The 14,260-nt window shown below is 35.4% G+C and overlaps 1 protein-coding gene across 1 annotated transcript in view; it reads left to right on the top strand.

Moving 5' to 3' along the window:
* LOC136826683 (protein FAN-like) overlaps positions 1–13,794 on the top strand; it is a 46,697-nt gene extending 32,903 nt beyond the window's left edge. The window contains exons 17-21 of the mRNA XM_067084050.1: positions 6,376–6,476; positions 6,612–6,887; positions 7,346–7,490; positions 8,111–8,220; positions 9,297–13,794. Of these exons, the coding sequence (XP_066940151.1) occupies positions 6,376–6,476; positions 6,612–6,887; positions 7,346–7,490; positions 8,111–8,220; positions 9,297–9,391 (727 nt within the window). The 3' untranslated portion in view covers positions 9,392–13,794. The remainder of the gene's footprint in view (positions 1–6,375; positions 6,477–6,611; positions 6,888–7,345; positions 7,491–8,110; positions 8,221–9,296) is intronic.
* Positions 13,795–14,260: the final 466 nt, after the last annotated feature.

Genomic DNA, 14,260 nt, shown 5'->3' with positions numbered 1-14,260 from the left:
AAATTTCGAAAAACAATAATATTCGAAAAAGCTCAGTCGTGGAAAAATTATATATCGGAATTGTCACCAAATACTTCAATTAAGGAAATATGGCACAAAAATCCGTAAAATCAATGGTAAACATGTAAGACCACCTAGAAGCCCAATACTATATAATGGCAAACTAAATCATAACCTACAAGATATTTCAAATATATTAGCCAAACATATAGAAGATATTAGTGCTTATTCTAATTTAGATGAACACTTCAAAAGAATTAGAACACAAAAATAAATCATACACTTAATTTTGAAACTGATGAGGACCTTGATTATAACCAAGAATTCAATATGAACGAACTTAATTTTGCCCTAAAATCATGTCGATCATCAGCTCCGGGGCATGATATGATTTCTTTTGAAATGATCCAGAATTTAGCCACACTAGCTAAAGAATTCTTATTAAAATTATATAATAGGATATGGCTAATGCATGTCTTCCCAACTAAATGGAGACATGCAATAATCATACCCATCAGTAAACCAGAAAAGACCCTAGCAACCCCACTAATTATAGGCCAATATCTCTAACAAGTTGCTTGTGCAAACTGTTGGAGAAAATGGTTAGTTTGAGATTAACAAGTGTCATAACAAAACACTCAATTTTATCACCTACCCAATCGGGATCAATAGCTGGTAGATCTATACTAGACCCGTTAACTCAAATAGAAGATCATATTAAAAAGGATTTGAAAAAAAAAAAAAGCTGACAGTGGCTATTTTTCTTTGATATAGAAAAAGCATATGATACCACATGGAGATACAATATTATGCAGAAACTCCACAGGTCCAATATTCGAGGTCACCTTCAATATTTATCAATAATTTTCTAACAAATCGTACATTTCAAGTGCATAGAAAATACATATTCAAATTGCTACATACAGAGAGGAGGGTATCCCCAAGGCAGTGTTTTGAGCTGCATCTTATTTGCCCTGGCAATAGATGACATTACTATGAACCTGCCTGAGGGTGTACAAAATAGTTTGTATGTGGATGATTTTGTAATTTATTATTCAAGTTATTCTTTGAGACATGCTTAAAGAATACTTAACATAGCAACAAAAAATTTAACCACTTGGACCAATTCCGTAGGCTTCAAGTTGTCGGTAAATAAAACAAATGGCATTGTCTTCTACAAAGACAAAAGATGGTTGAAACAACAAACCATTAAGTTATATCTTTATAATGAAGAGATAAACATGTGCAGTAGTGTTAAATATTTGGGTATAATTTTTGACCAACATTTAAATTGGAAAGATCATGTCAAATATATCAAAGCCAAAGGATCTAAAGCCCTTACTTTATTAAAGAAAATCTCACACACCAAATGGGGTGCAGGACGAGACACAATGTTAATGTTATACAATGCAACAATACTATCAATTATAAATTATAGCTGTCCAATTTATTCAACTGCCTCAGAAACAACTTTAAAATCTCTAGATGCTTTACATCACGAGGAGTACGTATATGTACAGGAGCCTTCCACTCATCTCCAACTGTCTCTATCCTAGCAGAGGCAGGCCAGCTGCCTCTAAAATATTACAGAGATCTAATTACTTTAAGAAGAGGCTTATCCCTTCAAGCAGGCACATCTCCTGCATCAAATAAATTTCTCAATCAAAATACAAATAATAACCCAAATCAAAACTCATTTACTAAAAAAACTAATCATCTACTGAATTTACATAACATGATACCCAAATTTACCCAAGAAATAAATCTGGTCACACCATGGACACTAAAAAGGGCAAAACTATGCACATATTTATCATATCTTTCAAAGAAATATATGTCCAACACAGAAATGTACCATCAACATGCCATGGAACACATAAGACGGAAGGGTAATCCCTTCATAATCTACACAGATGGATCCAAAAATGAAGCTGGAGTGGGCTCATCAGCCTATTCAAGTGATAAAACTATCCAAATGGGCCTTCCTCTAATATCATCAGTATTTACAGCAGAATTAACAGCCATACAATTGGCTCTCAAGATTATAACAAAAAAAGGAATTCCTTCAGCACTCATATTGAGCGACTCAAGAAGTGCAATTGAAGCAATAGGATCATTTAAATCAAATAATCACCTTGTCCAAAATATGCAACGGGAAATACATCAGTTAATTACAAACGGCCTTCAAATTCAAATTTGTTGGATCCCAGCCCATGTAGGCATTGAGGGTAATGAGAAAGCAGATAAAGCTGCAAAATTGGCTTGTACAATCCCCCCAACTACTATGAAAGCCCCCTTATCAGACTGGCTAGCATCAGTTAAACCCTTAATTTATAGGGATTGGCAAAATGATTGGACAAATATACCCCCACAAAACAAACTAAAACAAATTAAGAACGAAGTTAAAAGTAGCATTCTTCTACCCAAAAGCAAAGAATCAATGAGGTTATTTTAACAAGACTCAGAATAGGACACTCCAGACTCACACATGGTCATCTGATGTCAACTCCATTACACAAACCCAATAACTTGTGAAAGATGTAACATCCCAGTAACAATCAAACACATCTTGATTGACTGTCCCAGATGGCATCATGAAAGAAAGACTTATTTACAAAATAAATCAATAAAGGATATTCTAGCAGAAGGTAATAACTTTTCAATTAATAATATCATTCTCTTCTTAAACAAAATTAAATTGATAAGTAAAATATAATCTTCCCCCCCTTTTTTTTATCTCTAATTCCCCCTTTTTATTATTTATTTATTTAGTTAACTACTTAATTTTTTATGTACTCTTTCCCATTCTTTTCCCAGCCCGAGAAGAACCCTAAAAGAGTTCAGAGGTCTGGTTAAACAAATCATTTATAACTAACTAACTAATGCAGTGTGCGTATGAATAATTGGCTATGTTTGTCAGTGTTTGTGTGCCATGGGGACCTAGATGTTTTAAGTGAATGTTTGAAATGTTATCGATGCCCATGGCTGCAGAGTTTTTAAGTTGTTTAATGATTCTAGCAGTGTCTTCTGTTGTGGCTAGTATTACTGTGTAATCTAATGGGAACTGTTGTTTGCGTCTGTAGATGTGTCTGTCTTCTTTGTATTTGCGTAGGTGGCTGATTTTTGCGTAGTGGTTTATGAAGATGTTGGCTTGTTGTTTGCGTGAAGGATCTTGTCAGATGTGGTGATTGAGGCGTGACTTTGAGTGTTCCCACTGTTTGAATTGATGAGACTGTTGATAGTTTTGTGTAGTTTGGATAGGTTGGTTCTGTAGTCTAGTGTACCTTGAAAAGTTTGCCAGTTCTCTGTCTGTTTTGAGTTAATTTGGTGTTTATTTCTGTGTTTAAAATCATGTATGCGATTTGTTGTGATTTGTGTGTGTGGGGTTGGTGTATTTCTTAAATTGTTTCGTTCTGTTATGAGTCTGTTTATGTCAGGCGTGAAGTTTGGGTTGTAGTGTTTTCTGTTGCCTTTAGGAACGTTTCTTTTGTCTGCATTGTTTATTATGTCGTTGAATTGTATTGTTGTATTGTTTAGTGTCTGTGATGATGTTATGTGTGTGTGGTTTAGCTCCTGGAAATGAGCCTCAGTGGTTTCCAAGTACTCATCCCAGGCAGTGCGGTTGTAGTTAGGGATGGTGTGTCTTGTATGTGAGAAAGTGTCATGTGTGGTTCGGAGTGTTATTAAAATAGGAAGGTGGTCTGATGATAGGTCTGTTTGTGTTTTCCATGTGATTGATGGTGCTATGTTGGGTGAGCAAAATGTTATGTCTGGGGAAGTGAGACTAAAGTTGGCTTAGTGTGGTATGTGTGTGTGCATATCTGTGTTGTTTAGTATGTATAGCTGGTCTAATTGTGTTGAGATGTCTGTGCCTCTTTGTGTGATGTCTTGGTGGGCGTACCAGTCTGTGTGTTTGGCATTGAAATCTCCTCCCAGAAGTATATCTGGGAGGGTATTCAACGCCTGCAGTCTAATTGTGAAGTTTGCTGGTAAACCCGGTGAATATTCTGGAGGGATGTATGTGTTGATGATTGTGATTTGTTTATTGTGCCCTATTTTGATATTAAATGCTTGTAGTTCTGTATGTCTGTCTACTTGTGTTAGTGTTCTGATGTGCTGCGTTTTTTCAATGTAGGATATGTTATGGTGTATGTATGTGATGAGGCCTCCGCCATCACCATGTTGTCTGTCTTGTCTGATGGCTGTGTAATTTGGTATGTTGGGTGTTTTATGTGTGTGTTTCAGTTTTGTTTCTTGAATGAAGGCTATGTGGATCTTTTGTTTGTGCATGAAATGTTTTAGTTCAATGTGTTTGTTGCGAATGCCGTCAATGTTTAATTGTAAGATGTTTATGTTGCGGCGATTATGTCTAAGTGTGTGTGCATGTATTTAGTGGTGCATTTCTGTGGGCGTTAGGTGAGTGTGTGCTATGGGGTGTTGGGGTTTGTGGGGATGTTTGATTTGTAGGAATGGGTGATGGTGTTCTGGGATTGGAGGAAAGTGTGGTAGATGTGGGAGATGGTGATCTGTGTGGTGTTGCTTGGTTGGTGTTTTGTTGGATAGGAAGTGCTTGTTGTGTATTGTTATTGTTTGTTTGTGTGTGTGTGTTACAGCATATGATGCACTTCCAATGTACATTGCCACCACACAAGTTGCAGTGGACTGATCCACCCCCGGCGCGAGAAGCTGTGACTCGTGTGCGGCAGATGGGACATGTGTAGGGGCCTGGATTTAATTCTATGTCACCGGCTAGGATTAATTGTAGGGATATAGTAGCCGGGTTACCATATCCCTTCAGAGAAAAACTGGAGATCCAGCTGCGCGGCGCCACCCCGGGCGCGGTACCCTGCAGAGCATTGGGGAGCCACTCCTCCTCTTCTCCCCTCCCTTGTCTTCGCAGTGGGGTTGTATTGTGGACGTTTGATCCAGGCGGCCGTCGTTCCACCGCCGTCTGGAGAGGTCCCACGACGATGACGCGTCCACTTCGGAACCGGATCATAGAGTACAGTGGATTGGCTATGTCTTTTAATGAACTACTTGGAGAAGTTAGGAAAACACAATTGGTGGTTGTCACAGTAGTATTATACTACTCTTTAATGCTAAGCTGTATTGGCTGAACAATGCAAGATGGGGAACTACGTTAAATGGCTTCATAAAGCCTTGTTTATAAAACCAATCCATTAATGCTACATTCAATCTTCAGTTGCTTGGGAATTCAAAGTCTGCATATTGCTGTAGCAAATTACAAACATTTTACATGTGATAGAAGCATCTCTTAGTAGAGTCCTGTGTGTTTTTCTAAGTTGCAGAAGGTACATAAGAACATGGGACCTCTTCAGTTGAGGAATTTCTGCCCTATTAAAAGTATAGGTAACCTGGTTAACTTAATTGATGGCAGTTTTCTCGTGGCTTTTGTATGGAATAAGGGCTTTGAAAATCTTTCTTTCTGTGGAAATGCCTATTTGATGCTGAAAGTTAAATGTAAAGAATTGACATTGAGGGTACAGGTGAATCTTCAGGCATTACTTTTTATTGTAATAAAAACTGGGTAAAATACAAGAGCACCTGCCAAAAGATTCTGTGTCTTTGAAGATCAAGAAGAACATCTTTTGGTGAACTGATAGACAAGGGAAGAAAATTCATACTGTCAGTTGTACAATGAATGAAACTGTAATTAGTGTGTAAAGAATCATTGGAATGTCAGAGATACAGTCAGATTAAGTGGTGCTCAATCTGTGAGTGTATTGTTTAAGATAACAGACTTATCGCCTATTAAGAAAAAAAAATAGGTGAAATTAATGATGGCATAGTGTGGGATGGGTATACTGTTTATCTTACTGTCACAGCAGTTCGTCAGAGTGCTTATATGTCAAAACTATGTTTTACAGTATCTTCATCAGTATTGGCTATCCACTGATCCCATTAGACTCATCTGTTCTCTTGACTCACAGAGTCCTCAGCATTACAAAAATTAATTGTGTTACGTAAAGCTCCTTGTTTCTCAATGAGATATACAGTACTTATCAGAAAGCTTTGCTCTGATAAACTGTGTAAAAGTTTTTTATGAATCCTGTGGATTATTCCCAATTTTTCACTCTCCATACTTTTTTTTCACTGACTATATATTTTTGAACAACTGGAAAAAAATTGACGTCATTCATATCTTTTCTTCTTGCTTTTCCAACCAAAGAGGATTTTGAAAAATCCTATACTAATAGGTTTCCTAGTTCTCACACCCAATTGGTGAAGCTTATGTGAACCAGTCAAGGTATGGTGTGCATTGTAGTTTGGTTAGTAACCTTTTGAATTTAGAAAACTGTTTGGATGAATATTTTCATGTCACTATACTAAGAATGTTAACCCTTTTGCATTTAGGTACCGATACAGCCTACAGTATAGTCATGTTGATCCGTTTGTGGAAGCTCACAATGATGCCGTCTCTTGTATGGAGTGGCATGACAATGTTCTTGTTACGGGTGAGTATAAGAACAGATGGTTCTGAATGGCAAACAATAATGTAATGGTCAGATTTTTGCTTGATAAAGGATTGTCTACTACAGAGTTTGTCACTTGGCATGATGAGATCATAAAATTTTTTTTCCTGCTTGTAGGTTCCTGGGATTGTACAGTAAAAGTCTGGGAACTTGAAGGTGGCCAGGATGGGATGCTCAGGCGAAAAGAAAAAGAGAGCGTTTCCAAGTACGGCAAGGCAGGCCACCTGAACCCGCTTTGCATTGGAAATTCAATTGTATGTGAAATGGATCATGACTCGATGGTGACTTGTGTTGCACTGCATCCTGCTGGATCGTACCTGGCTGTAGGAACCCACGATGGTGTATTGGTGATATGGGTGCTTCCAAGAGGAACTGTTCTTCATCAAGTTAATTGTAAGGGGTTTTGACTTTAACTGAGAAATTGGATAATCCTTTATATTGTGTGGGCAGTTTCAGATGGAAAATAATTTCTTATTTGGAATAGTTACTTTGAATATCAGTGGTGCTTTGTAAATCTGATTCCTGAAACTTTTCATGGTTATGGTAAATTTACCAGATTTTTTGTCAAGACCAAATATGTTTTTTTGTTTCAAAATCCATAGGTAGTATTAATAAGAACACTGCCATAAGTGTGATGCAGAATTTATTTGCAAGTTTGTTGCAAGAAATTCTTTTCTGAAATATGATGAAGTAAAGAAAATATTTTCCCATGGTGGTTGCGGTAGAACTAAATTTGTATGGAAGTGTTCAGTTACAAAACATTTGATCAGCTTCAGTCCACCTCTAGAAATTTAGATATTAAAACATTTCCTACACAAATGATAAAGAAAACTTCGTGGCTGGCTTTTCAGGTCACACGCGAAGCATCAATGCTGTAGCATGGAATGTAGACGAAGAACATCGGATCCTTACTGCGGGAGATGACGGGTTATTAATAATTGTTGATGCTCTTCTTGGAACAAAGATTTGTGTCCATGACTTGAAGGAAACTGCAAGGTTAGTGCATTCAGCAAGACTGGTAAAATTCCACAATGTAAAAGTTGTTCATTTTTGTAAGGTAGTGCTGTATACAAGGGGATGGGAAGAAATTTCTTTACAGGAGGTAGAGGAGTATTATGTGCAGTTTAAATGTATATTTAATGACTAGAGTGTGTAGCAGTCATTAGTAGTGGTAGACAAGAAAGGAAAAATAGTAAGATAATTGTTTGCTTGAAAAAGATGCAAAATATTTATGTAATCACATTGCTTCCATTCTGACTGAGGCAATGGTCAAAAATTTTTTGCATTAATCTGTGTGTGTGTTTATATTTCCAAGTTTTTATTCACCTATGTTTTTTGAAAGTTTGATGCATTTTAATTATGAAAATTAGGCCTTGAAAATATCTTCATATCTGATTTTTGTCACTGTTGATAAGGAAACAAAAAATTTTCTGAATGTATTTTCAGGTAAATTTACTTGCATTCTGATGAAGTATGTCACTAACTTTTAAATGGGATTGGGAGACGGTTAAAAGCCTATAAGATTAGCATTTCAAGTAGATAAGAGTGAAATGAAGCTTGTAATCGAGGCATTATTATTGTTTCTTGCTAAACATATTGGTAATATTGGATTGCAGAAGTGTTGTATGGGACGGAAGGCTTGTCTTTGCTGGTGGTGTCTCAGGGGACCTGATTCTCTTCGATATGGGAACAGGCTCGGTTGTGCAAAGGTTCACAGCTCATAGAGGTAGTGTATAAAAGACTTAGTTGTTTTTTGTTATGATAATTACTGTAGAAATTTTGCTGTTATATTGTAGGCATTTGTAAACTTTTTTCAGATAAGCGCTCCATACTGCTGCAAAATTTTAAATAACTTGGCAAGGATGTTGAAATTAACAAAACTGTCCTTAACATTAAGTGCAAACCATTGCTTTCCAGCTGCCTTTCTGAACTGCATCAATGTCTAGAGTAATCATCGAATGAAATTGTCCCAGTGGGAAGCTTGCTCCCACTTAACCAGCACAGCACCTTTTGCTTTGTTGTAAGAAACAAAATATTTTGGCCACAGCCGACAGTAATTTCAGTAAAATACCCAAGTTCTCTAAAATCTTCATTATTTTCATCTGGGCCACCTCATCCATTACATCTTTTATAGTGTAATGGTTTCATGTGGCTTCAGAAGGACAGCTCTTGTCTCTAAGGAGGAAAGGAGGGGTCTAGTTTCCAGTTAAATCCATGAGTACTTGAAATCATTGATTCAGAAGTTCAGGAGGATATAGCTATCTTATCACTAAAACAGGAAAAGGAAACCCATGCAGTTGTTTAGGAACTGCTTCATGTCAGGTGTTCCTAGGGCAGCTGTAGTTCTCTTAATCTTTAAGATTGGACTTACCCTAAAGATTGAAAGGGCTTTGACTTGGTCCTATGGTTTAGCTACTGCATGATGATAGTAATGGCAATATAATTCATAGCACTTCATAACTTAACACATTAAGCATTCACTTGTTAGATTATTTGTTAATGAGGAGTAAACACTTCGAAGTTCATAAACCAGTTACAATGAACATAAAGTTCAGTATGTAACAAGTCAGTAGCTTGTTCATTAGTTTCCTGGGTACATACAGAGAGTGATAAGTTGTGATTATGTAAACAGGTTGGCTTTCAGGCAAGTCTGTCTTTTCTAGTCAGACCATTTTATTTGCTGCTTTCACTCTTAACTTTGTCTTGTTGTATATCATTTTGTCTTGAATTTGACTAATTTCAAGTTGTGTGGTATTCTTAGAAATTTAACAGAATGATTATAAAAGTTCAAAAAACTTTCAGGTCCAGTTACGTGTGTGACAATTTCTCAAAACTACGAATACCTTGCAACAGGTGGCGAGGATCGACAGCTCATAGTCTGGGGATTTAGTGCTTGAGTGTTGATTCACTGTGGTGTATGATTTGAATCTCCTTTGCACTGTGGTGCACTTAGAGTAGTGACTTGATCATGCAAGCGAGCTGCAACAAATTGCTATAGTGACCATGCTGAGAGTTCTATTGGTACAATTTTTAGAAAACCAAAAACTATAGTGATTCATATTATGAACAAAAGAAGCCATGGAATACTTTTAATATTTATTATTTTTTTGTATTTATGCAGGCATAGAACGAATGCCTGGTGTGATAGTTATACGCTTAGCAAGGAAACATTGATATTTTAATGAACAGTGTATTTGTGATGCCTTTTTAACATTTTAAAAATTGTGAATTCTGTTGCTGCTTGATGGCAGGTTGAAAGAAAATGGTGACATGTTTTATAGTATCAAAACCTTGCAATAATTGCTAATGTTATTAGGGTGAAGAAGAAAAACACAGATACTGTGATGTATTACATTTTTCAGTGTTCCATGTTTTATATACAGTTCTGTATTATTCAGGCTGTGCGATGGTGCTCTAAAGACGACATAGATTTTAGTGTTCATTTATTAGCTGATGTAAAACAGTAAGCTGTGAAATGATTAGCATCAAAATTGTATAAGCAAATAGACCTGTACATTTCAACTGTGCACAAGTTTCTTGCTGGTCTAGATGTGCTAATTGTACAGTACTTTACTTGCATTCCAGTCTCAAGAAGACAGTTATATGAGATAGCAAACCATATTTGCTGTCAAGTTCTCACAAAGTAGATGTCTTACCATTTACCGTTTTCTTGTTGCTTGATAGAATATTTACGTAGCTTAAGAATTTAGTTATTTTTAGAAATTGTATATAGCATAAGATGATAGCCATATTTCCTCAACATTAGAATAAATTTTATTTTTCTGCATTGCTTTACAGATATCTTTTTATCCCAATAATTTTTGACAAAATAGCATTGCTGGATTTAGTAAGTAGGTGAATATAGCCTCAGATATCGTGGCCTTGCATTATGTTTTTATTCACTATTGTGTAAAATAGTTTTGAGTGGTCATTGTTACTGAGAAAATGGTTATATTGCTTCAGTGCATATATTCATGTGCATACAAGCAAGTGTTTGATAAGCGATCAGTTTATCCTGAAGGCTGTTCGTTGTTGTAGAAAGCATATTATGTGCAGCTAAGAAAAATGTTAGATGAATTTGTATGTACTGTATAGCATTGTTGAAAGTGTGTAATCACTAGTACTGAGTGATTATTTTTCGGTTACTCCTCGAGAAATTCCTAGTACAAGATTTGCATAGCACTTTATTTTTCTTATTGAGGTCATTACAGTCAATAGCACAGTGATAGGAGTAACTAAATTCAGAAATGGTGTATACTGCTTAAAAGTCAGCCAAGTGCTTTATTCACACGGATGTAGTAAATCAAGTAGCTTTATTAGAAAGGTTGTCTGTATTGTTTGTGGTTGTACAGATAAAATTCTCATAATTTGCTATCCAATGTGTAAGGCTTTTGTAAGTTACTTCCGTGTAGTGATTAATAGTGCTTCAACAAATTTTGTCGTCTTAAAACTGTCCATTGTTATTTTCTTCACTGACAATACATTTTTTAGAACTGTACTTTAAAGGAAGTGGTAAATATGCTGGTAAAAAATAGGTAGCTTAACATATTGACCATTGTATGAATGTAAAATTAACTGTATATTTAGCCTTGATATTTTCAGATCTCTAATAATTCATGCCCTACTTTTCTAGCTTGATTCTTATGCATTACAAATGAATAGTTATACAGTACCTGAGTAAGTTCCTGACTATTTCACTATTTTTTCCTTCATATGTTAAATGATTTTTTACATCTGACTGACCATTTAATGCTACTTTTGTTGTCACAGAAAAATCTTGACAATTATCCTTTGGCAGTTTCGAATTACATAAATAGCATAATCAAGATTTGTAGCTTTGAAGTTCATAAAAAAAATACTGTATCAGTAGTTGAGATCAATCAAAAATACACTTTGGCTTAGTTTACTTTTGTTATTAAGAGTCTTGCACCTGTAATAAAATTTGCTGATTATTAAGATGTTATGAAACTAGACTTTTTCTTGGAAATGCAAAGAGTATGGGCTACTTTGTGTAATTTGTAAGTGGTTCTTTGGAGGCTGCTGTAATCAGACTACGCAGCCCAAATTCTCAGCTCTCTCACAGCCAACATGGCTATGAGAATTTAGTAAACAAGACATTGATGTGAAGAACATCTGCTTGTGCTAAATCTGGAAGCTTTTATTTCTGTGCATTTGAAGTCAGAAATTGGGCCTCGTATCCAGTCAAAGTAATAGTAGCATGATGTTGAAATTGGTCCACGTATCTTTGGGTTGTGATTTTAAATTGTAACGAAAAATAGAATTTTTGTTATTGTTCTCATGTTATGTAGTTGATATTTACTTTGAAATTTTCAAAGAAATATAGCTAGAGGGATATCAGCACCAAAGCTTGTTTAGGATTGCATAATGGCTGTACGTTTTTCTTAACAGAGATGGTGCTTTTAACTTTACCATTTGACAGATTTTGAAGGAAAGCCTATTATATACTTAGATGCCTTGTCAAGAATTGTGTGTGTTTATTTTTAAAATCTCAATGACCACTGTTCACCATGCATAATAATTAACTTTAATATCTTTACATGTTATGCACAATAGGAATGTTAATTGTTATCAGATTCATCATCATAGTACTTGCATGTACAATACTGCAAAAGATCTCGGTTATTTAGATGTAAAAGTTTAGATGAAAGTGTTCTTATGATTTCTGTAGTTGCTTGTGATACAGTAGCAACTTTGTTTTTTTTTTTTTTTTTTTTTTTTGAGGAGTGTTAATTGCAGTAAGTACGTATTCCACTGCAGAATGAAGCCTGTTCAGATGCTTAACTCTTGAATCTGCATAATTGCTGTATGGTTTTCTCAAGTAAGCCGTTTCATTTTATTTTGTTGATTTAAAGAAATTTAAAAAGACTTGGGTCAATAGTAGGGTATTCTGTTTTTCAAATTTGTTATTGATATTAAAGCATAAATTTTTACTGCCACTGAAGATTAGGGTCATGATATTTTGAATAAGTAGCATGAAGTTTTGCAAAGGTAAAACTTTGTTATTTAGGGCTACTAGTTGGAACATACTGGTTCTGCATAGTACCAAAGTTGACTAGTAATCAAAATGATTACTCACCCATAATGTTATATTAGTAGGGAGGGTTTGTACAGGAGTTTTAAAATTTTCTTTGAAACCAAGAAAGATGTCATAGGCTTTTTGAACTGAATGAGAAGTGAGCAGGATTGTATTAAGCCTTAGTGTTTTGGTATCGAAAGACCTACATAGGAATTTTCCTAAATGTTAATTGTTTACTTTAAATTATATTAATATAAAAATATAAAAATCAGTTCTAGATGTCAGCAGGAGAAGGACACAAGTGTTAAAAATATTAGTACATGTCTTTCTGTAAATATATTTTATTTCTGTTTATTGGATTGCAAAGCAATTTCTTTTTATTTTTTTTTTAACGTTTGGTTGTTGCAATTTCTTTTTACTGTGATTTCTAATTTCTTCATTTCTAACCCCATTCAGGGAAAAGCTGACATGAAAAGATTTATGATAATTAATTTTACAAGTTTGGTGCGGATATACATTTTTGATATTGGAATAATTTTAAATTCTGTAATTTTTTAAAATCTTGAAGGATGATTTTATTAAATTTGAGAAAGTTCAGAAGTACAAAACTGTTCCTATTTTTGAAGTTTTTTCTTATGTAGGGCAGTGTCTGTAGTGTTATGCAGTGGATTAAAGGAGCCTTGATAATCATAGTGATCAGAGAGTAGATTTTGCATTCCAGTTATAAAGATTGTGTGAAGAGATCAGGTTCATTTAGTTTTGTGATCATAGTTTGGTGTTAAGCTGGACAGTAAAATGTTTGATAGCCTAGATGTTAAAATGCTTCACAGAAGTCAGAACTAAGTTATGCCTGAACTACAGCTAAAGCTGAAAGCAACCACAAGTATTTTTGACAGGGGGAAGGTTTTAATGCCACTTAGCTAAACTTGTATTACTGTACGATAGCCAAAGTAATTGAAAGTACGCTTTTGATGCTCGATCTCCCCTTTTCTGTTTCTTGTGTTTGAATGTTATTTCATATACCTCACAGAGCCGTGAAGAAATCTCACGTACGAGATGTAGGGTAAATACAGTTAACATCCAGTTATAGTTTCCAAAACATGTAAATTAATAAGAAAACTTGTAAATGTTTTAGTTGTGACAAGAGTGAGATTTTTTTTATTTTTATAAGTAGCATATTTTTATTATGTACATCATGCTTCCATAAATTCTAGACACTGTACTTCAAAGTGATAAAGTATTAATAAAATTGATATTTGTATAGTACAGTACATGATTTTCCTCAACATATTAATAGCCTACACTGAAAACTAACCCAACAGACTTAATTCCTTTTTAGAGACTCATCGTAGCTTCTTGTTGAGGCCGGGACTGTCACCAGCAGCCACTTCATATTTGGTTTTGTGATTGCCTGAGCAAAATTATATTTCTCTCCAGTATCTACTTCAAATCTTTGCTGCTTTACCCGCAAGGTCTGATGCCTCAGTGACAACTTATCACAGACTTGAATATGACAAATACTTGGTACGGCCAACTGTCCTTCCTGCAGCCATAATGATAATTGGCAATTATTTGACTCCTCTTTTTGTATTCTCGTTTCCCAGGGAGCACTGTGACCTGCTGATGGTAGGAGAGCCAGACTTCTGTTAGAGCCAGACTTCTGTTGCAGCCAGTCTTCAGTGTGAGCCAATCTTCAGTGTAAACCAGTCTTCAGTGTGAGCCAGTCTTC

The sequence above is a fragment of the Macrobrachium rosenbergii genome, chromosome 41, assembly GCF_040412425.1.
Source record: "Macrobrachium rosenbergii isolate ZJJX-2024 chromosome 41, ASM4041242v1, whole genome shotgun sequence".
Lineage (NCBI taxonomy): Eukaryota > Metazoa > Arthropoda > Malacostraca > Decapoda > Palaemonidae > Macrobrachium > Macrobrachium rosenbergii.
The sequence above is the reverse complement of the archived record's forward strand: the minus strand, read 5'-3'. Positions and strand labels throughout refer to the sequence as shown.